The sequence below is a fragment of the Symphalangus syndactylus genome, chromosome 5 (genome assembly GCF_028878055.3).
Source record: "Symphalangus syndactylus isolate Jambi chromosome 5, NHGRI_mSymSyn1-v2.1_pri, whole genome shotgun sequence".
In the NCBI taxonomy this organism is placed as follows: Eukaryota; Metazoa; Chordata; class Mammalia; order Primates; family Hylobatidae; genus Symphalangus; species Symphalangus syndactylus.
The window spans coordinates 141512675-141535978 of NC_072427.2; the positions used below are offsets into that span (position 1 = coordinate 141512675).

Consider the following 23304-nt stretch of genomic DNA (forward strand, 5'->3'; position numbering starts at 1 on the left):
TAGGGGGCAATTTTGCCCCCCTACAGGAGCATTTGACAATGTCTGGAGACATTTTCAACGGGGGTGCCACTAGCATCCAGTAGGTAAAGGCCAAGGGGTGTCCAGGACAACCCCCCCACAACAAACAGTTGTCTGCTCCAAAATTTCAATAGTGCTGAGGTGTGGAGAAGTCCTGATCCAATTAATTTGTTTATATGTATAATTTGCTCCCCACTACTGGAATGCAAGCTCTGCGAGGGCAGGGACTTTGTTTTGTTTACTGCTCTATGCTTGGAACATGGGAGTCAACGAATATTTGATGACAAATAATAGATGAATGAATGCCTCAAGATTCACATTAGGCATGTATATGCATCTTACTTCATCAGAACACTTGGCTCCTTGGATCAGAAGGGTTAGTAAGGTGAAGGAGGGTGGTATAGGGCAATATGACTCAAATATTTGGGGTGGCACCACTTCTTAAATTTCCTAATGTGGTTCTCTTCCCATCATAACACAACCAAAATTTTCATAATTTTTCTTCATTTTAATTTTCTAACTTGAAGGAAAATGTGCAACTTTTACAATGTGCTCAATGTCTTCATTCATTAAATGTCATTAAACAAAATTGTGACTTTTAATTAAAAAAAATGAGTTGGACTCTCCCTATGTGGCACAGGCTTGTCTTGAACTTTTGGGCTCCGGTGATCCTCCCACCTTGGCCTCCCAAAGTGTTGGGATTACAGGCATGAGCCATGGTGCCTGGACCACAAAATTGTGACTTGTGTTTCACAATTTGCACAGTGATTTGATGGACTTTTAGGTTCTTTATCTTTTCTAACAATTATAAGTGCATTTTCCCCGTTATGAAAGGTACTTCTTATTCTCTCTTCTCATCTCTCCTTGACACCTAGGTTAAGCTTAGAAGAAAGGCCAAGAGGAAGACCGGGGTGCTGAGGCCCCCATCGGAGTGGTGGCTTGTTCCCTCCTTCCCCCTCTCCCACTGCACCTTAAACATAGCTCTAATACAGCAGAATGGCAACTTCTGTGTACTTGTTTATCTATACGGCTTAGTTCTTTTTTTTTAATTTTTATTATTATAATTATTTTTTTTTTGAGACGAGTATCGCTCTGTTGCCCAGGCTGGAGTACAGTGGCGCGATCTCGGCTCACTGCAAGCTCCGCCTCCCGGGTTCACGCCATTCTCCTGCCTCAGCCTCCCGAGTAGCTGGGACTACAGGCGAGAGCCACCATGTCCGGCTAATTTTTTGTATATTTAGTAGAGACGGGGTTTCACCGTATTAGCCAGGATGGTCTTGATCTCCTGACCTCGTGATTTGCCCGCCTCGGCCTCCCAAAGTGCCGGGATTACAGGCGTGAGCCACCGCGTCCGGCTGGTTTAGTTCTTTTTGTGTGTAGTGAGGCATGCTCTTAGTTGTCTTTATATCACTGGTACCTGGAGCATAAGACGGGCCCAGCCAATGCTGATTGAATGAATGAAATGCCTTTTGTCTACTTCACAATGTCACCGAGGGCACCCGGTGCCAACTTCACAATATCACCCAAGGCGTAACTTTTGACTACTTCACAATGTCACTTTTAACTGACCCCACACAGAAATGGGGACTCCACAGAAACGTAGGAGTGTGTCTAGTGTCAGCCCCGTCTGAATCACTCTCCCGTGGTGGCTCCAGCCAACCAAGAGGAAGCAAAAAGGATAAAAAATCTGAGCTACACCGTATGGATTTAGGTTAAGCAGCCTGGGAAGGAGGGTCCCGCTAATGGCTGAGGGAAAGGTACCTGTGGAGGCCTCTCCAGAAACAGCAGAGGATCCGAGCTGCGTGTAGGCAGGGCGCGCATGTCACCTTGGCCCCGGGCGCCTGGTCCGCTGTTGGAGATAAATGGTCGACCCCGGAGGCAGAGGCTAGTAGGGGTGTTGATGTGAACTGATTCGCCCAAGTCTTGGGCCGCAAAACTGCCAAAGAAAGCGGCAAGCAGCCTCTGCATTTCCCAGAGGTGCAGCTGGGGAACTTTCCCAGACCGGCCCACGGGTTGCTAGAGGGTCAGACGGAAAGGATCCGCCTTTCCTAGGCGGGGTGGGCCCCAGGCTACCACGTGAAGCGTCCTCGCCCCTCAGAGCCCGGAGCAGGCCAGGCTCTTGAAAGAGGAAAGTTGAGGACGCCCCACCTCGGAGAGGCGGCGCCCCTGAGTAGACCAGGAGCCTCTCTCGCAACTTCTGCCACCGCGGGCCGCCGCGGCCGCCTAATCCCGCAGAGGAAGGTCGCGGCCGTGGAGCGATGACTCGCGGCGGTCCGGGCGGGCGCCCGGGGCTGCCACCGCAGCCGCCGCTTCTGCTGCTGCTGCTGCTGCCGCCGCTGTTGTTGGCCACCGCGGAGCCGCCGAACCCGGCAGGTGAGCAGAGTGCGCCCTGGGCAGGGGGCACCCGGATAGGCTTCTAGGAGCCTGTTCGCGCCCGTGCCCCGCGTCCGGCCGAGTTGACGTCCAGCGGGCGTCTGGTTCCTGGGTGAACTCAGAGAAACGCGCCTCTCACGGGCGGTCTCGCTCCAGCCCTGCGGCTGCGCAGCAAGGGCACTTGAGAAGGGCATGGCGAGTGCGTCTGCCAACTTTACAAGTTTTGGCCCGAATTCTCGGCCAACAAATCAGTTCGCTCCTGCGCCGATTCTTGGCCCACAGAGCCTGGGCTGGTCCTAAAAACTCCAGCCAATGGACATCTAAATATATTTATCCAGATTGTAGGGAGGTATGGTTCCGGCTTGCCATTTGTTTTGTGTTTTAAAAATTTACAGTGACTTTGCCTTAAAATCACGATTGCACGATTGTCGGTTTGATATGTGCCAGGCAGTGGGCTTAAGGGCCTTTTGGTTTTGTTGTTGTTGCTGTTGTTGTTGAGACGGAGTCGCGCTCTGTCGGCGAGGCTGGAGTGCAGTGGTGCGATCTCGGCTTACTGCAACCTCCGCCTCCCAGGTTCAAGCGATTATCCTCCTTCAGCTTCCCAAGTAGCTAGGATTACAGGCGTCCGCCACCATGCCTAGCTAATTTGTGCATTATTAGTAGAGACGGGGTTTCACCATGTTGGACAGGCTGGTCTCGAACGCCTGACTCGGGCGATCCGCCTGCCTCGGCCTCCCAAAGTGCTGGGATTACAGGCATGAGCCACCGCGCCCGGCCGGTTTTTTTTTTTTTTAAATATATAATCCTAAATAGAATTATATTCCCCATTCTGCAGATGAGAAAACGGAGATTGATGAGAAGTAATTCGCATAAAGATAACACAGCAAATAAGACTGAGTTAGGGGATGCCAGAGGGCATTTGCTTAACTACTTCCCTCTTGGAAAAACAGGTTTTATCTCTACAGGTATTCATGCAAATCTACGTCCTTTGCCAAAATGAAATGAAATGAAATTAAAAAGCCTTGGATTTATGATTTCTATTCCTAAGGAGGTGAAGATTATGAACTATAAGGGACTTGAAAGAATTCTAAAGTAATAAGAGAATTAATTTTGTTTTATTTCATAACCCCCTTTTCTGTGCTGACCTTGTACAAGAGTACGGTGGGGCTTGGGGAGGATGCCCCTTCCTAAATATGTGTACGATTCTTGTTACACTACCTTCCATCATCAAGTGCCTTCGTTTTTGAAACTTGCCCAGTTATCACTCTTCAATCTTAAATCTTTCCAGTCTGTGCCAGTCTGTGGGATCAGATATACCCACAGGCTCCTGACTCGTGATTTTCTGTGTTCTTTGCCTAAACTATGGAGGTGGCCTTGGTGCCTACTTCTAGTCTAGGGAGACAGCTCATTCAGATGTACCTAGGGGAGGCTGGGGAGGGTCCCAAAAGTGGAGGTAGCTTTTGTGTTTGGAATGCTGGCTAAAATCTTTATTCCTTTTCTGTTTTTTTGGACGATTGAGATTAAGTGTTTTTGTAGGTGGAGGGGGCAGACTGAGGAGTGAGATAGAGGTGCTGTTTTTCTGAAGATGGAGCACTATTTATTCAAGAAGGTACCACCTTGTAAGAAACTGCATCTTAAACAGTTCCTCCAAGGAAGCTGACTCCATGCTTGGAGGTTCTGGAGCCAAGGCAGAAAGTAAGGACGTTTCTGAGATGAACTGATCCTGACAGCACCATGCCCAGCAATCTGGAAAGGATTCTTACTTACCTAGGTGTTAAGGATGTCTGGTGATGCCACATATTTCAGCAGATGAGATCTCTGTTTCCTTTGTCCTACCCACATTAATCTGTTTTCCCTTGAGGCTTTTTGGGTCTTTGTATTAACCTTCTACTAGCCCGCGAACAACTGAAGAGTAAAGAACTGGGACTTGCTACCTCTCACTTGTCATGTGTTCTCTGAAGTACCCAGCTCAGTACCCTGAACTTAGTAGGAATTCAGTAAACACTAAAGGGATTGCATGTCCATCCCCTTGGAATGGATTTTATATCCACTAACATGCATCTATCTATCCAAAAACAACTCCTTCAATTTTTAATTTTACTTTTATTTTTATTTTTTTTTACTATTATTTTCTATTATTTTTATTCTCTCCCCAGGCTGGGTACAGTGGCGTGATCTCGGCTCACTGCAACCTCCGTCTCTTTGGTTCAAGCAATTCTCCTGACAGCCTCCCGAGTAGCTGGGATTACAGGCACACACCACCACGCACGGCTAATTTTTATATTTTTTGTAGAGACGGGATTTCAACAGGTTGGCCAGACCGGTCTCGAACTGCTGGCCTCAAGTGATCTGCCCGCCTCAGCCTCCCAAAGTGCTGGGATTACAGGTGTGAGCTACCATGCCCAGCCACTTTTAGTTAATTCTTGCTTATTCTTCAATTTGTAAAGGTTACTTCATAGTTTTATTATTCCAGAAGTTGACAAATAATTGCACAAGTCATTCTAGCCAAATCTTTCAAGCTATGATTTTGGACATATGGTGTTACCTTTATCTTTCCAGACCAAAAGCCCCATAATTGATTTTAGAAGGTCCTTATATAATTTTTTCTAAGTGGTATGTATGGAGAAGTCAGGTGGTCACTAGAGAAATAAATCATACCTTTATCTGGTTCTGAAAAAGTTTAACATCTTGGAAGTCATTCAGTCTCCATAAGGTGATTTGGCAGACCTATGATTGGAGTCACTTTCAGCTGATCCTTTAACTCTGCAGGCATTCTTGTTTAGAGGCTGCTGAGAGACTCATAAGATGATATGTATATTGGTAAAACTGGTTCAGAATCTGGCCCTCAGTCTTGCAGGGCTAGACTCCAGAAATTCAGTCTTTCCAGTGCTCCATATCTGATCAGAACTAAGGAAGCTGATTCACCCTGATACACACCCAAGTCTATTCATCAGATTTAGTGTTAATTTTTAGTTAGAAATATAACTGTTAGGCAGACTGGATATTTGTGAGGTCTGCTCTAGGCACTTTCTCACTGTAATCAAGCCACATGGGGGTAGATAACATCACAGATTGTCAGGCTGGAGGCCTGATTTGTCTGTCTCCTGGTAGGCATCATACACTTGAGTCAGCCGAGAGAGTGCCCCTCCATTGCACGGTGCTTGCCTGGCATTGCTGGTCCCTGATGTTGGGACACTGCCTTTTCCACATTGCCATGGCTTACCAGTGTCCACTTGAGAATAACAGTTAATGCCTTTATCTGGTTATCAAAAAGTTTAACATCCTGGAACATTCAGTCTCCATAAGGTGATTTGGCAGACCTATGATTGGGGTCAATTTCAGTTGCTCCTTTAACTCTGCAGACATTCTTATTTATTTATTCATTTATTTGGAGATGGGGCCTTGTTCTGTCACCCAGGCTGGAGTACAGTGGTACGATCATAGCTCATTGCATCCTCAGAGTAGATGGGACTACAGGTGCACACCACCACACTTGGCTAATTAAAAAAAAAATTATTTGTACAGACAGAGTCTCACTACGTTACCCGGGTTGGTCTCAAACTCTTGCTTGCAAGTGATCCTCCCACAGGTTCATTTCCCAAAGCCCCAGGGTTCAGGCGACAGCCACTGCACCTGGTCTCTGAGGACATTCTTATTTCCAAATTCACTCGACGTAAGGCCTCACAGTTGCTCAGTATGTTCATTCTTTACATGGAAGTCCTTCATTCTTGGGAGTATAGTATAAGAGAGGTAACACAGAATTCCAGAAAGAGGAAATCCTTTGGAACCCTAATCCTGGCTCCAGCACTTGCCATGTGACCTTTAGTCAGTTATTTTCTCTATATGTACTTTGGTTTCCTCATCTGGAAGGTGGGTATTATAAGTGTCTATCTCATGGGGTTGTTGTGAGAAACAGTGTGCCTGACATGCAGTAAGTGCTGTATAATTGAGTGGCCACTGAAGTTGTTTTTCTCTAAGAAGTTATCATGTCTTTTTTTTTTTTTTTTTTTTTTTTGAGACAGAGTCTTGCTCTGTCGCCCAGGCTGGAGTGCAGTGGCGCGATCTCGGCTCATTGCAAGCCTTGCCTCCCGGGTTCACGCCATTCTCCTGCCTCAGCCTCCCAGGTAGTTGCCCGCCACCACGCCTGGCTAACTTTTATTTTTTTTGTATTTTTAGTAGAGACGGGGTTTCACTGTGTTAGCCAGGATGGTCTCGATCCCCTGACCTCATGATCTGCCTGCCTCGGCCTCCCAAAGTGCTGGGATTACAGGCATGAGCCACCGTGCCCGGCAAAAAGTTATCATGTCTTGATAAGGCAGGCAGGATTGAAGATGATAACCCATGTGCTTTGAAATAATTTTTTTTTTTTTTTTTGGGACAGAGTCTTGCTCTGTTGCCCAGGCTGGAGTGCAAAGGCGCGATCTTGGCTCCCTGCAACCTCCACCTCCCAGGTTCAAGTGATTCTCATGCCTCAGCCTCCCAAGTAACTGGGATACAGGCATGCACCCACTGTGCCTGGTTGATTTTTGTATTTTTTGTAGAGATGAGGTTCACCATGTTGCCCAGGTTGGTCTCGAACTCCTGGCCTCAAGTGCATCTCCTGCCTTGGCCTCCCGAGGTGCTGAGATTACAGGTGTGAGCCATCGTGCCCAGTCCCAACTTGAACATTTTCTTGTGCTCTCCCTTTATCAACTTGTTTGCATAATGTACACAAGATAAGTTCCAGAACAAAGTCTGAAGAAAGTGCCCACTTATCTTCATTATTAAACTTTGTTTCCTGGTCCTTCTGAAAACATAAATTTGGTAGCAAAGATAAAAATCTTTTTTTAGAAGAAAATTTAAAAGGATCCTCCTTCAGTGTTTACATTGAAGTAAAACAATTTTTTTAAAAAATTTTCATGGTGGCTTATTTTTATAATATATATACTATGAAAATATGAACTTTGTCTTGAGTGTTCTGACATGCAGAAAAGAAATTTTTGTTTTCATACTTCCTTAGACATGAATTTTACATTGTCACTTGTTGTCTTTTGTTTTTGTTAGATTTCACATTATAAGGCATTAACTATGGAGACAGCAAAACAAAAGAAGTAGTGGTACCCTTCATGGAATAAAACCCAAGGGATTTATTTTCTTCAGCATTTTAAGTCATGTTTATGCATTTAGGTTTTGCCTTTTAAAAAAATGGAATAGAGTCTAGTTTATACGACTTATATGTTACAATCTTTCGAACATCCGGCTTGAAAGTGTGACTAGAAAATATATTAATAATGTAATTACGGAGCTTCTTTGTACTGCTGCAAAACAGGAATTTACTTAATGTGGTAAAAAATGAAATAGAGGTAGTGAAATTATGGGGAAATTTTAGCTTAAAACTTGAAACACTGTCTATACAGATAACATATCATGTTACAGTTACAATCTTTTTTTTTTTTTTTTTTTTTTTTTTTGAGAGGGAGTCTCACTCTGTCACCCAGGCTGGACTGCAGTGGTGCAATCTCAACTCACTGAGACCTCCACCTCCTGGGTTCCATGGATCCTCCTACCTCAGCCTCCCAGGTAGCTGGGATTACAAGCGTGTGCCACCGCACCTGGCTAATTTTTGTATTTTTAAGTAGAGACGGGGGTTTCACTGTGTTGGGCAGGTTGGTCTCAAACTCCTGACCTCAGGTAATCAGCTTGCCTTGGCCTCCAAAGTGATGGGGTTACAGGCATGAACTACCACACCTGGCCATGTTACAGTCTTCCTAGAGAAAATTGTGGAAGTCTCTTGATTGAGAGAGTTGAAAACAGAGAATGAGCACTTCACTGAAAGAGACAGGCTGCCTCTGAAATTTGTCTATCTGCCTTGCATATGCAGTAATAATTTCAGCATAAGGGAGTGTCAAGTTATTCACACCGGTGTTATTCTCTTCAAGGTCCTTTGCAAACCTAAGACACCAAAGTTCTAATTCATAATTAGAAATCAAGAATGACTATACTATCAAGTTTATATAACTTGATAAAGTCTGTCACCAGGTGTGACCTTCCCAGCCAGTGTGAAAGTTTGGGATCTGGGCCAGGTGCGGGGCTCACGCCTATAATCCCAGCACTTTGGGAGGCCAAGGCAGGCAGATCACCTGAGGTCGGGAGTTCAAGACCAGCCTGACCAACATGGAGAAACCCCGTCTCTACTAAAAACACAAAATTAGCTGGGTGTGGGGGCGCATGCTTGTGATCCCAGCTACTCGGGAGGCTGAGGCAAGAGAATTGCTTGAACCTGGGATGCGGAGGTTGCGGTGAGCCGAGACCGTGCCATTGCATTCCAGCCTTGGCAACAAGAGCGAAACTCTGTCTCAAAAAAAAAAGAAAGTTTGGGATCCAGGTGGCCACGTAATCCATAAAGCATTGTGCTAGGCCCAAGGGAGTGGATACAATGAAATGTGAGACTCCACCTCTCATTTGCAAGGAGCTTGTAATCAAATTTTTAGGACCAAGCAGACACATACACATAATTAATGAATAATCTAGATGAGGACTGACCTAACAGTATGGAACCAGAATGGGGCAAAGTTGACTTTCTGCTGATAGGGCTTTTGGCAAGAACTCTGATTTCAGCTGCCAGTGACAAATCGGTATGTTTCAACGGGATGAAGGAAAGGGATCATTCCAGATCTAAGCAGATCTCCAGCATTTTTCTGCATTCGTGGATTGTTGTTTTGAAGCTAGTTTTTAAAGCTGTATCCCTTTCTACTTATCTAGTGTGTCCCGCACTTCTTGACCCTGCAGCCCACCTCACATCCTCTCACTTGCCTTTTATTTCCACTTCATGCAGGTGACCTGAGGCGCCTCATCTCAACCTCACTGTAGAAGTCTCTTACTTTCCACCTCAGGGCATCTCTGAAATCACAGCCACTTAGTCCTGGAGCACATGCACAGACATGGAGTGAGGGAGTGAACACTTCCTAGGGCAATGTTTGACCTTTGTAGTTATGGGAGCAGGTAGCTGGGTCCTCCGTCCCTGGGATGAAGATTTCCGAGTCTAGTCCCAGTGGGATCAATCCCCGTGTCCACAGTGGAAACCAGCTCAGAATGCACCCTTGTATCGGTGTTCCTCCCTTTCGCTCTCCCAGCCCATCACTCCTGTTCTCTGGGAGTACTTGCCAAAATAATCCTCCTTCCAGCAGGCATCTTAGTCTCTGATCTCTGGAGAGAGCCAAGGCTTAAACACCTACTTACAATTTCGTTTACTGGAGATTGTTTAATTTACAAATCAGTTATTTCCTTAGTGACTCCGATGAAGAGTCAAAACAAATCCAAAAACCAGGTATCAATTTACTGAGAGACTTTTCAAAGAAGGCAAGTGCAATGCCAAGGTACACAGAGGTATACTGAGAGACTAGTTGAGCAGACATAAAAGAGAAAAGCAATTCAAGGACCAAAACCAATGAATTTTCAGCTAAACCCAGTATGAATAGATTGTTTTCATTATAATTTTTTTCTATTTTCTCTAACATCTTTTGCTTGTTCTCTTTCTCATTTCTTTCTCTTTTTTTCCCCTCTGACTTCTGAATATATTAAGTAAACATTGCATTGCTTGGGGTTGAAAACTACCTGCTCTTTCATAAATGAGGTGCTAGAAAAAATATTATAGAATCCAAATGTGGGAGAGAATACTTTAAGCTACTTATGAGTATTTTATACATTTTTTCTTTCTAAGACAGGGTAGGAATTTTTTTCAACTGGAAACAATGCACTCATAGAAAATATTAATCGGGCCAGGCGCAGTGGCTGATGCCTGTAATCCCAGCACTTTGGGAGGCCAAGGCAGGCAAATCACCTGAGGTCGAGAGTTCAAGACCAGCCTGACCAACATGGAGAAACGCCGTGTGTACTAAAAATACAAAATTAGCCAGGCATGGCGGTGCATGCCTGTAATCCCCGCACCTTGGGAGGCTGAGGCAGGAGAATCGCTTGAACCCAGGAGGCAGAGATTGTGAGCCGAGATCGCACCATTGCACTCCAGCCTGGGGCAACAAGAGTGAAAACTCTGTCTCAAAAAAAAAAAAAAAAAATTAAATAAATAAAATATTAATCGGAGTATACAAGTAAATATTAATAAAAAATTTAATTTTGGTGTTTGGGCTTTTACATAGAGAGAAATGTAAAAATGATGGCACATTTTCCATCTTTATTTATAGAAGAAAAATACTTTTTATAAATAACATTCCCATTCATTCAACAGATATTTAATCCAGTGCATTGATTTTGAGGATATTGCTGTTAAAATGTTTGAATTCTGACTTTTCCTTTTCACAGCTCTAAACAAAATACCAACAAATAGCTCTTGTTCTTGGGGCTAGATAGACTTAATCCAAGATTCTGAGCCGTTTAGTAAGTCTCTCACCCAGGCTTGAAAACATAATTACTTGAGTTATTTCATACTAACTTCTGTGAATGAGTGCTCTGATGAGCTTCCTTTTCTGGGAGGCTCAGGTAAGAGGATTGCTTGAAGCCAGGAATTCCAGGCTGTAGTGAGCTGTGATTGTGCCACTGCACTCCAGCCTGGGCAACAGAGTGAGACCCCAGCTCAAAAATAAATAAATAAATAAATAAATAAATGGCTTTCTTTTCATTTAAAGAACACACACAAACTAGATTCATCAAAGAAACATTATTTTGTCAGGTTTATAGAATGTTAAGCAGAAACAGTCCGCGCTTTCACAGAGCTTGTATAAAACTAGGTTTGCATTAGAATTATGTAATATTTTTCTACCTTTTCGCTATTACATTTTTCATACCATCCACCTCCCATCATGAAGATGTTTTTAAAAAGTGGAAAAGTAAAATGGCTTAAACTATTACAGGATTTAAGAAAATCAGAAAATAGCATGAATACTGGGAAAACCAGGAAGAGTTGAAACTTAGAGAAAACATTGAGGAATGGAGGACCTCGGTGGAGTGGAGTGAAAACTCTGATTTTGGCTTTATTCTCAAAGCACATGCTAAACTGTTGGAAGGACATTTTTCTCACCAAAATCTCTTGGGGATTGAGCAAAGGTTTTTTTCATGCATGGAGGTACACGAGTGTCAAAAAAGCACATATTTGCAGAAGTTTCTTTTTGTGGTCAGGAAATTAGGTAGGACCAGCAACAGTGAAAACATAGCTCTTGGTTTAGTACTCAGGTTACCTTGAGCAAGCCCCAAATTACAGCAAAAAGAAGTTGATTAATTGGAAAGGGAAGGGGAAGGCAGGCCTGGGGTGCTTAAGATGAGAAATGCCAAGGTTTTGGAGAATAAGAAAAAGCTAAAATCATGCTTTATGGGTAGAAAGAAAAGAGAAGAGACACACCTTCCTTTTTTCTTTTATGGTTCCTGTTTATGACTCCGCTTTTTATTCAAGCAGCCACACTTCCTCATTTCCCTACAAGGCTCCCTGGAGGTGAGGGTGGAAGGGAATGTGTGAGAAAAGCTGGGGATATATGGTCAAAAATAAATTTGGAAAACACATTTATTGCCTTTGGGTGGAGAAGGGAAGTTTCCGTGGGTGCTGCCTACAATTGTCAAATTGTGGCCAAATGGCTCCATTAACAATCAGACAATTATTTGTCACCCGCAGTTTATTGGCAAATTATTTAACACCTCCCTATTTCTTAATGCCATTACTTCCATTTAATGATTGCGAAGGCCTGCCATGATGGTCATTGTACTCAGAAGTAAATTGACTTCGGCCTACTCAGATCATTCCTTAAGCGTTTAATCAGGATTAGTTTCTAAGCCTGACTAAGCCCCAGCCTATCACCGAGCCCCTGGACCATGGTGCCATGATGCTCTAGTATGAAGACTCTACTTTTAGTGCATATTTGATAGACATTTTTTTTTTGGCTGCATAGTATTTCATGGTGTATATGTACCACAATTTCTTTATCCAGTCTACCACTGATGGGCCTTTAGGTTGATTCTGTGTCTTTGCTATTGTGAATAATGCTGCAGTGAACATACGTGTGCAAGTGTCTTTATGATAGAACAATTTATATTCCTTTGGGTATATGCCCAGTAATGGGATTACTGAGTTGAATGGTATTTCTGTTTTTAACTTTTATTTTAAGTTCAGGGATACATGTGCGGGTTTACTATATAGGTAAATGTGTGTCACAGGAGTTATTGTATGAATTATTTCATCACCCAGGTATTAAGCTTAGTACCCATTATTTTTCCTAATTCTCTCCTTCTTCCCTCCACCCTGAAGTAGGCCCCAGTGTCTGTTGTTCCCTTCTGTGTGTCCATTAGAAACATAATGGACTAAATGATGTGTCTCATCGTTTAGCTCCTACTTATAAGTGAGAGCGGGCAGTATTTGGTTTTCTGTTCCTATGTTAGTTTGCTCAGGATAATGGTTTCCAGCTCCATCCATGTTCCTGCAAAGCACATTATTTTATCCTTTTTTGTGGCTGCATAGTATTTCATGCTGTATATGTACCACAATTTCTTTATCCAGTCTGCCACTGATGGGCCTTTAGGTTGATTCCATGTCTTTGCTGTTGTGAGTAGTGCTGCAATGAACATATGTGTGCATGTGTCTTTATGACAGAACGATTTATATTCCTTTGAGTATATGCCCAGTAATGGGATTACTGGGTTGAATGGTATTTCTGCTTTTAGGTCTTTGAGGAATCACCACAATGGTTGAACTAATTTACACTCTCACCGACAGTGTATAAACATTCCTTTTTCTCTGAAACCTCACCAGCACCTGTTACTTTTTTTGACATTTTAAATAATAGCCATTTTGACTCATGTGGGATGGTATCTCATTGTGGTTTTGATTTGCATTTTGCTAATTATCAGTGATGTTGAGCTTTCTTTCACATGCTTGTTGGCCACATGTATGTCTTATTTTGAAAAGTGTGATAGACAGTCTTTTTTTTTTTTTTTTTTTTTTTTTGAGAGGGAATTCCGCTCTTGTTTGTTACCCAGGCTGAAGTGCAATAGCACGATCTCAGCTCACTGCAACCTCTGCCTCCTAGGTTCAAGCGATTCTCCTGCCCTTGCCTCCCAAGTAGTTGGGATTACAGGCATGCGTCACCACACCCAGCTAATTTTGTATTTTTAGTAGAGACGGAGTTTCTCCATGTTGGTCAGCCTGGTCTCAAACTCCTGGCCTCAGGTGATCCGCCTGCCTCGGCCTCCCAAAATGCTGGAATTACAGCGATAAGCCACTGCACCCGACTGATAGACAATCTGAACATCAAAAAGTAAAATGTTGGCCAGGCATGGTGGTTCATGCCTGTAATCCCAGCACTTTGGGAGGCTGAGGCAGGCAGATCACCTGAGGTCGGGAGTTTGAGACCAGCCTGACCAACCTGGAGAAATAATGTCTCTACTAAAAATACAAAATTAGCCAGATGTGATGGTGCATGCCTGTAGTCCCAGCTACTTGGGAGGCTGAGGCAGGAGAATCGTTTGAAACCGGGAGGTGGAGGTTGCGGTGAGCTGAGATCTTGCCATTGCACTCCAGCCTGGGTGACAGAACTCCATCAAAAAAAAAAAAGTAAAATGTTGGTCCAATTTGGAACGTTTGCCAACAAATAACCCTGTGTAAATATTTAATCTGAAAACTTTCTAGCCTCTTAATCACTAAAAACTCAATATGTCTAAAACTAAACTCCTAATCCCTCCCAGACATATTGTCCATGTGCTTCCTTTCTTGATAAATGATATAACACCCATCCGCTGAGTCTCAGCCTAAAACCTGAGAGTCATTCTGGCCTCATCCCACCTCTCTGATGACTGACCTGAATGTATAGATTCTTCAACCAGAGCACATGTGCAGTGGCTTCTCAGACAGAGAAAAGAACGCATCATATTTTACCATTTCCTTTCTCCATGTCTTATTTCCTTGTTTCTTTCTCTTTCTTCCTAAGTCTTCCTTCCTTTTACAAATATTTATTGAGTACCCATTATGGGCCAGGCACTACAAGTGCTGAGGACACAGTCTCTGGCCTCAGGGGGCTTCTAGTCTAGGAGCAGGGGCAAGCATGTAAGTTACAGTACAGTGTGACAAGGCATAAAGATGGTGTGCTTACAAGCATTGAGCTTGTAGAGGAAGGCATCCCCTGCAACAGAGGTGCTGCTTCCTGAGTTCTAAATAGCAATTTCGAGATTGCTAGGTGGCTAACAAGAGGGAAAACGCCAGGCAGAAAAAGTAGCATCTGCAAAGTCAAAGGTTTTGACCTAGTTACTGGCAGGTTGGAGAGCTGTATGTGATGGTCTCTGGATCATGGAATGTGCGTGTGGGTGATGAGGAAGCTGGATAGGTAGATGGCACCAGGTCACGAAGGCCAAGTGGGAAGCAGAACTTTTTGTTTTGTTTTTTGTTTGTTTGTTTTTGAGACAGAGTTTCACACTTTTTTGCCCAGGCTGGAGTGCAATGGCACAATCTAGGTTCACAGCAACCTCTCCCTCCCGGGTTCAAGCATTTCTTCCGCCTCAGCCTCCCGTGTAGCTGGGATTACAGGCGCACACCACCACGCCTGGCTCATTTTGTATTTTTAGTAGAGACGAGGTTTCTCCATGTTGGCCAGGCTGGTCGCGAACCCCTGACCTCAGGTGATCCGTCCTCCTTGGTCTCCCAAAGTGCTGGGATTACAGGTGTGAGCCACTGCGCCTGGCAGCAGAACTTTTAGGAAATAGAAACTATTGAACATTCTTAGCAGGCAAGCTAACAAAATCAGTTCACATTTTAGAAATACTACTCTGGCAGAGAACAAAGAATGGATTAAAGGTCAGAGAAACCTTGAAAAAGTCCTCTTCTATACTTAAACGGCTAGTTGTGTTACCTAAAGTAGCGTAGAAATGTAGGGATAAAGAGGTAGAGACTGGTGGGAGAGATATTTAGGAGGCTTTGATTAAACATAAGTTATGAGAGAGAGGAAGGAAGCCAGGATGGATTCAAATTTCAGGCTGGGAGATCACTGAGAGAGAAAACACCACGATGGAGGATATTTCGAATCTCTCGTGCGATGGAATCATCCAGATTGTGTTATCAAGTGTGCTGTGGGGTATTGAAGATAAAGAGGAACCTGTGGGGAGAATGAGGAAAAAGGCAGGCACAGGAGAAGGAGACTGGTGAGGGTGTAGAGTCCCAAAGGCCGTGGGAGGAAAGAGTTTTAAGAATAAGTGGTCATGAGTCCAAGGCTTTCAGAAGTTCTTATGACATTAGGACTCAAGGATTTTGTTAGTGACCCAGGCAGAAGCCGCATTGGTATCCTGGAGGTGGAGACCAGACTGCAGCCGGCTGGGGCAAGGGACAGGAGGAGGAAGTGCAGGTGGGAGTGCATTCCTCTTTCCAGAAGGCGAGGCCTGGAACTGTGCCAGTCATGTTCACAGCTCTGTCACCAGCACTCAAAACAGTCCCTGATTCAGTGTGGACACTTTAAACTTTGTAATGATTTCATGAAGGGAGTGAGAGATTCCAGCAATAGCTCCATTGGGTCACAGGATCCAGATGGCTTCTGTAGTTGGTTTATTTTTAGCTATGAGACAATGGAGCATGTTAACTATGCCAAAGGGGGAGAAGCTACTGCCGAGACAGGGAGCTTTAGGGCACAGGAGCAAGAGGATACAGTATAGAACAAAGTTCCTAAAGAAGGTGGGAGGGTGAGATCCAGAGCTTGGGTCAAAGGATGGAGGTGAACCAGAACGGAGAGATGGGCGTGATGAGTGCAGGGATTGTGTAGGGATGGACCCACAAAATTATCAACACCATACGGAGTCACAGGTGATAGCTTCTACTTTTTCTGCAAAGAATCTAATGTCATATGACATTAGATGAACTAAGCAGGAGACATGGGATAAGGAGCCTGAGAAAGGTGATGTTTTGTTCCACCTGTTAAGGGGAATGGAAGAAGTTGCTGACTAGGGACAAGAGCCCTATTCTTGTCTGAATTAAGAAGTGGGCATAGGATATGAGGGCGATCTGGCTGCGACATCTGTCACCCCATTGACCACCAGGGTTGATTTGGTTGATCTGGCTGACTAGGCGGGTATCCCCTTCCTCCCTCACTGCTCCATGTGTGTCCCTCCTGAAGCTGAGCGCTCAGTCAAAGATGACGACCACCCCGATAGAAGAGGACTGGTCTTCAGTCAAGGGTATACAACTAGCTGAGCTATCCTGCTAGAACCTCCGAACAAGCTCTCAAGAAGTTGGCATAAGGTCCAGCTCCAGCCCTGCCCAGATTCCCACCCTCTAAGGATGAAGCACTCAGGCTCACCTCTATGATGCTGTAGCTACACCCCCACCTTTGACCTTGCTCTTTGTGTTTTGGGCTTATCCCCCTTGATCGAGGTTCCAGTTTTTCCCCACTTGGAATAAGGGCAAACTGTAACGGCAGATTTCCCAATTCTAATAGAATGGAAATCTTTAAAAGCAAACGTCTTGAAATTGTTGAATACATAGAAAAAAATGCATCACAGCTCATTTGAATGGCATTTTATCATTATTCCCTTTTCTTCTAGGAGTCTACTATGCAACTGCATACTGGATGCCTGCTGAAAAGACAGTACAAGTCAAAAATGTAATGGACAAGAATGGGGACGCCTATGGCTTTTACAATAACTCTGTGAAAACCACAGGCTGGGGCATCCTGGAGATCAGAGCTGGCTATGGCTCTCAAGCCCTGAGCAATGAGATCATCATGTTTGTGGCTGGCTTTTTGGAGGGTTACCTCACTGCCCCGTAAGTATCCCAGTCATGGTGGAGCCACTGCCAGGCAACCCCTGTCCTTCCCATGTTCCACAGTGACTCTCATCTTCCTGGCATTGCACATGAGAACTGAAGAGTAGCTGGAGTTCTTCACGTGTGTGATAGAGACATTATCAGAGTTGCATTTTTGTGGGGGTGAGGCATGGGACAGGGTCTTGCTTTGTTGCAAGGCTGCAGTGCAGTGGCGCTCATAGCTCACTGCAGCCTTGACCTCCTGGGCTCACGCAATCCTTCCACCTCAACCTCCTGAGTAGTTGGGACCACAAGCATGAGCCACTGCGCCCAGCCCAGAATTGCACTTGTTCCTATAATCAGTACCTGCCTAAAAGGAACAAAACCTCCAAGTGTAGCACTCTTTAATTCTCATGGCACTTACTTCTTAAAAATCTTCCCATCCCATGAAACTATTTTGTTTTATTTTATATATTTTTGCAAAGACAGGGTCTCCCCATGTTGCCCAGGCTGGTCCTAAGCTCCTGACCTCAAGCCATCCTCCCATCTTTGCCTCCCACAGTGTTGGAATTACAGGTGTGAGCCACCATACCCAGCCATGAAATGATTTTAAAGGACAGCAAAGTCATTTCATCCTACTAGTCACTTGTCTGGTAGAAAGCAAATGAGAGGTGGGGTCACTCCTTGAGAACAACAGAGCAGGGAAGAGTAATTAAAAATAAACAGTTGGTGCATTTATTTCCAGCCATCTTGAAACAATAGTTCCATGTGGGCAGAGATTTTTAAATTGAAATTATAATGAGTCTAAAATAAATGTTTCTTCTGGTTCTACCGTTACTTGATTCCAGTGTCCTTGCCTTGCCTTATAAAAGTAACAAGGATGTAATTAATAATAATGCAATCAGAATACATGCCTTTTAGAGAAGAGGTCTTTAAGGAAAATAAAGTTGCAATTTAATCGACTGTCATCCCTCCTTTGATATAAAAAGTGTCTTGATGACTTTGCTTGCCTCTTTTATTCTCTGTGACCTAGAATGTTGAGTGCAGTTTAACCAAACTTTACTTGGGCTGTTACTGCCTTAGTCATAGTGAGTGAAATGTCAGTCTTAATCTATTTTGAGTACTGGCAATTGTATCCGATGTTGAATGACTAGTTATTGAGCTCTGGTTGCTCTTTTTTCATTCAAACTACAAATTTTTGTTTTTATTTTTATACCCCCAATTTTTTACCCTACCATACAAATCTCCTTAACAGCATACTATTCATAGATGTATAAAACTTCATAAACTGAATTAGATTTTTTAAACATGTTTAAAACCATTTTATACAGGTAAAAATCTGAACTTCTCCAAATCTTTACCCACTTCTGTTTGCACTGAATTCTGATTGTGTTATTTAAATTGAGTCGTGAGTTTGAAGAAATAATTTGAACCAAAGTTGTGTGAATATAAATAGGTTAGATTAACTCATGAGTGACATATACAATGGGTTATTAATGGAAACTGTGATCTGCAGAAAGCAGCCCTAATCTCTGAGAATCTTCTGAGAAAGCACATGTTTCCCTTGGATATTTCTGTTGGTGTTACTGTTAGAGCTCACGGGGATTTAGAGGGCTTTGACAAAGGTGGCACCTCTGATACTCTTATGTCTCGGAAAAAAATAAGCTTTAACATCTCATAGCAGCCACTTTTGAAGCTGGCTTTATCATTTCACCTTCATTTTTTAGGTAAAGCATTGACCTATTCTTGAGTAACTTTATCCACTAACCAAAAAAATCTATAGAAAAAGAAGCCATTCTAATAATAACTTTTTAAAAACACTTCTGCATTAGAGTAAAAATTGTTTGTTTGTTTTGAGTTAGAGTCTCTCTCTGTCACCCAGGCTGGAGTGCAGTGGTGCAATCTTGGCTCACTGCAACCTCTGCCTCTCGGATTCAAGCAATTCTCGAGCTTCAGCCTCCCTAGTAGCTGGGACTACAGGTGTGTGCCACCATACCCAGCTAATTTTTGTATTTTTAGTAGAGATGGGGTTTCCCCACATTGGCCAGGCTGGTCTCGAACTCCTGACCTCATGATCCTCCCACCTTGTCCTCCCAAAGTGCTGGGATTACAGGCATGAACCACCGTGCCAGGCCTGTATTAAAGCACAAATTTTATTTATTTATTTATTTTAAGACAGGGTCTTGCTCTGTTACCAGGCTGGAGTGCAGTGGCACAATCATGGCTCACTGCAGCCTTGACCTCCTGAGCTCAAGAGATCTTCCCACCTCAGCCTCCGCAGTAGTTGAGCCTACAGGTGTGAGCTACCACATTCAAATAATTTTTTTTTTTTTCGAGATGGAGTTTCACTCTTGTTGCCCAGGCTAGAGTGCAATGGCGCGATCTCAGTTCACTGCAACCTCCGCCTCCCGGGTTCAGGTGATTCTTCTGCCTCAGTCTCCCAAGTAGATGGGACTGCAGGCATGAGCCACCACGCCTGGCTAATTTTGTATTTTTAGTAGAGACGGGGTTTCTCCATGTTGGTCAGGCTGGTCTTGAACTCCTGACCTCAGATGATCCATCTGCCTTGGCCTCCCAAGTGCTGGGGTTACAGGCGTGACCCACTGCGTCCAGCCTAATTTTTTATTTTTAGTAGAGATGAGGTCTCACTATGTTTCCCAGGCTGGTAATTTTGTTTCTTAAAAAAGGACACTCAGCTACTATTCAGGAACTGTTTTCTTGTTTAATTAGGCTTTTTGCCATGTCCTTTCGAAGAAAAGTTGACATGTATAAGTCAGCCTTTGAAAATTTTAAAAACAAACAAACAAAAACACTTCCTGCAAATTGTGATGCAGGTTTTGAGGATCTGAGTCTGCCTTCCCTTCAGACCTGTAGCAGGAGCCCATGGGCGAATGATCAGGAGTGGGGCAGAGATAGCTCTAGAATCTCTGAAACCACATCCTTAAGGAAAAGCTGGGTCACTCTTGCTAGCAACTCTACTGCAGAGAACAACCTCAAAAGAGCTTGTTAGCCATAAGTACAGAGTACAAAAGAGAAAAGCACCCCAGTGGCCAGAATAGTCAAAGAAGGCTTTGTGGAGGAAGTGAGTTGTAGGCCTGGTGCTTGATAGAAGAGAACTACTGGGTTTGGCTGGGAAGAGGGATAAAGTCATTCTGAGCAGAATGTAATGGAACAGAGTATTGAAAAAAGGCGCTGAGTCTGAAATGAATAAGTTGCATTTACAAGGAGTGAGGAGTGGATGGGCACGGTGGCTCACGCCTGTAATCCCAACACTTTGGGAGGCCAAGGTGGGAGGATCACCTGCGGTCAGGAGTTCAAGACCAGCCTGGCCAACATGGCGAAACCCCGTCTCTACTAAAAATACAAAAATTAGCCTGGCATGGTGGTATGCATCTGTAATCCCAGCTACTTGGGGGGCTGAGGAAGGAGAATCGCTCCAACCAGGAGGCGGAGGTTGCAGTGAGCTGAGATTGCACCACTGCACTCCAGCCTGGGCAACAAGAGTGAAACTCCATCTCAAAAAAAAAACAAAAACAAGGAGCGAGGAGTGGAGGCTCCAGCTGAACAATCGAAGGACAGTGGGTTTCAAAAGGCAAATGGGGTCCATGTGTGGAAGGCCTTGGATGGACGTGCTCCCAACAGTCCTTCTTTACTTGGAGCACAGAGTGTCCGAGGTTTCTTAAATTTGAAAGATGACCTCTCTGTCGTCTCTGTCTAGTGTCTGTGACCGTGGTCATCTTCCCACCCTTCTCAAAGAGGGGCTTCCCATACATGTGGTACCAAAAGCCTGAGAGGACCTCTGCTCTGCTGTCTTTGATGCAGCTCAAAGGCCATCTCAAATGCTGTCTTCTTGATGAAGCTTTTTAAGATTTCATTCCCACTGGATTAGAACTCCATCTCTCTCCTCTACCACCTGTTAGTGCCTTGGCGGCCACCCTATTTTGTTAATCTTTATAGACCCCAGATGTCTGGCATAGTGCTTTGCTCCCAGCCATTACTTAATTACATGCTAATTAGGTTTAATGGATTCTATTGTTCCAGTTTTATTAGAAACAAATTCTAAGTATGAGGTATATTTCCATGTAATGGAGTGTGATGGTAGCAGCCTTGACCAAACTGAAGATTCTTCCTCTGATTTTTAACTCTATGGGATGGTTCCCTAAGAGTTACAGATTCAGCCTGTGATGTCTCATGAATGATATAAAGACTGTTAAATAATCATGGATCGATTTTTAATAAAACGAGACATGAAACCTATCTGGAAAGCATGGTGATAAGGGTACGGGAACCTGGTCTGCTCTAGTTTTTAATAAAGCAGCTGATCTCTTGTGTTGTTCATGCGGCTGCTGAAACTCCCTCCTCTGGTATTACACAGTTTGAATGAGTCAACTCAGCACAACAAACACTTGTTTTGCTACTTTGTGCCTGGCACTGAGGATAGGAAGAAACGTAGGGAGTTGGTTCCTGACTACATTCTTCAAAGGCAACTCCTTTTACTTACATTAATGTGTTGAGACAACATTGCTAAGACAGTGATGAAGAGCTTCTAGTAAGGCCATGGCACAATTAGAGAAAGTAGTCAATGGTGGGACCTCCTTTGTGCTTGGTGGTACCTCTTTTGCTCCGTTTGGTGTTAGAAACTGAATATGCTTCCAGGTCCAGACTGTGGGCAAAGCAAACTCAGACACAGCCTCACCCTCAAAAATTTCAATTTCTTCTTTTTTTTTTTTTTTTTTTTTTTTTTTTTTTGAGATGGAGTCTCCCTCTGTTACCCAGGCTGGAGTGCAGTGGCACAATCTCGGCTTACTGCAACCTCCGCCTCCCAGGTTCAAGCGATTCTCTAGGCTCAGCCTCCTGAGTAGCTGGGATTACAGGCATGCACCACCACTCCCAGCTAATTTTTGTATTTTTAGTAGAGTCAGGGTTTCACCATGTTGGCCAGGCTGGTCTCAAACTCCTGACCTCAGGCGATCCGTCTGCCTCAGCCTCCCAAAATGCTGGGATTACAGGCGTGAGCCACCGCGCCCGGCCCACCCTCAAAAATTTCTAATGATGTATCAAATTGTAATTATTTGTAACTTAAAATTGACCACAAAATACCAATGACGATGATAACCAGCACTTATATACCGTTTACAATGTGTCAGACTGTTCAAAGCATTTGACATATGTTGAGTTATTTAATCCACAATACCATGAGGTATGTATCATTATAATCTTCATATTATTTATATGAAAACTTGGGAAGTTAGGTAACTAGCTGAAACTCACAACGCTTGTGATTGGGAGCCAGGATTGGAAAGGAGGCTATCTAGGCCCAGAGTTTGCATGCAGATGCCCTGCTACCACAGACAAATGGATTCATCACTGTGGGAAATACTAAAGGAGCCAAATATGGTCTCTGACTCAGGGAGTCCAAACAGGAGAGCGTAGGAGGTAGTACATGACAGGTGCTAAATGATTATTGCCATCATGCAAAAAGATTCTGGGAAAGATGGGTGTGCACATGTCTTTCTGATTCCCAACATGTAGAAGAGGTGTTGAAGAGGTAAATGTGAGCAAAATCTCAGCCAAATTAGCAGGAAACTTACTGACTTTACACACTGCAGGAGCTGAAACTAAACCTAACTCATCCATGAGGTTGACACTAGTGTTGCCTCTGATGAGAATTCAGAAGCATGGAGAAGTTGGGAATCCTGCTTTCAGTAAGATACAGCTTAGAAGTAGTGGAGTCAAGCTTTCAACTCAGAGCTCGAAGCCTGGATTCTTTAATGTTACACTACATTGCTCCGCCACACAGAAGTGTAGGGTCCCAGGCCCAGGGATCGGGGAAGGGCCTCAACCTGAAGAGACTGCAAGAAGATTGTATTCCTTAGAGCCCCTGTGTGTGGCAGGATCATCTGAGGCCCCCACTCCTCATCTCAAGGTGGAGGTTTCTCTCCCCTTGTACTGAATGTCAGAATCAAAAAAGCTAGTCTCCACACACAAGAAAAAAAAAAAAGCCAGGCGCAGTGGCTCACACCTGTAATCCCAGCACTTTGGGAGGCCAAGGCGGGCGGATCACCTGAGGTAAGGAGTTCAAAACCAGCCTGACTAACATGGTGAAACCCTATGTCTACTAAAAATACAAAATTAGCCGGGTGTGGTGGCGCACGCCTGTAATCCTAGCTACCTGGGAGGCTAAGGCAGTAGAATTGCTTGAATCTCAGTGGCAAAAC

At 44.1% G+C, this 23304-nt stretch overlaps 1 protein-coding gene across 1 annotated transcript in view; it reads left to right on the top strand.

The window, feature by feature from the left end:
* Nucleotides 1-1842: 1842 nt before the first annotated feature.
* PLBD1 (phospholipase B domain containing 1) overlaps nucleotides 1843-23304 on the top strand; it is a 64102-nt gene continuing 42640 nt past the window's right edge. Inside the window, exons 1-2 of the mRNA XM_055280552.2 lie at nucleotides 1843-2391; nucleotides 16888-17107. Of these exons, the coding sequence (XP_055136527.1) occupies nucleotides 2277-2391; nucleotides 16888-17107 (335 nt within the window). The 5' untranslated portion in view covers nucleotides 1843-2276. The remainder of the gene's footprint in view (nucleotides 2392-16887; nucleotides 17108-23304) is intronic.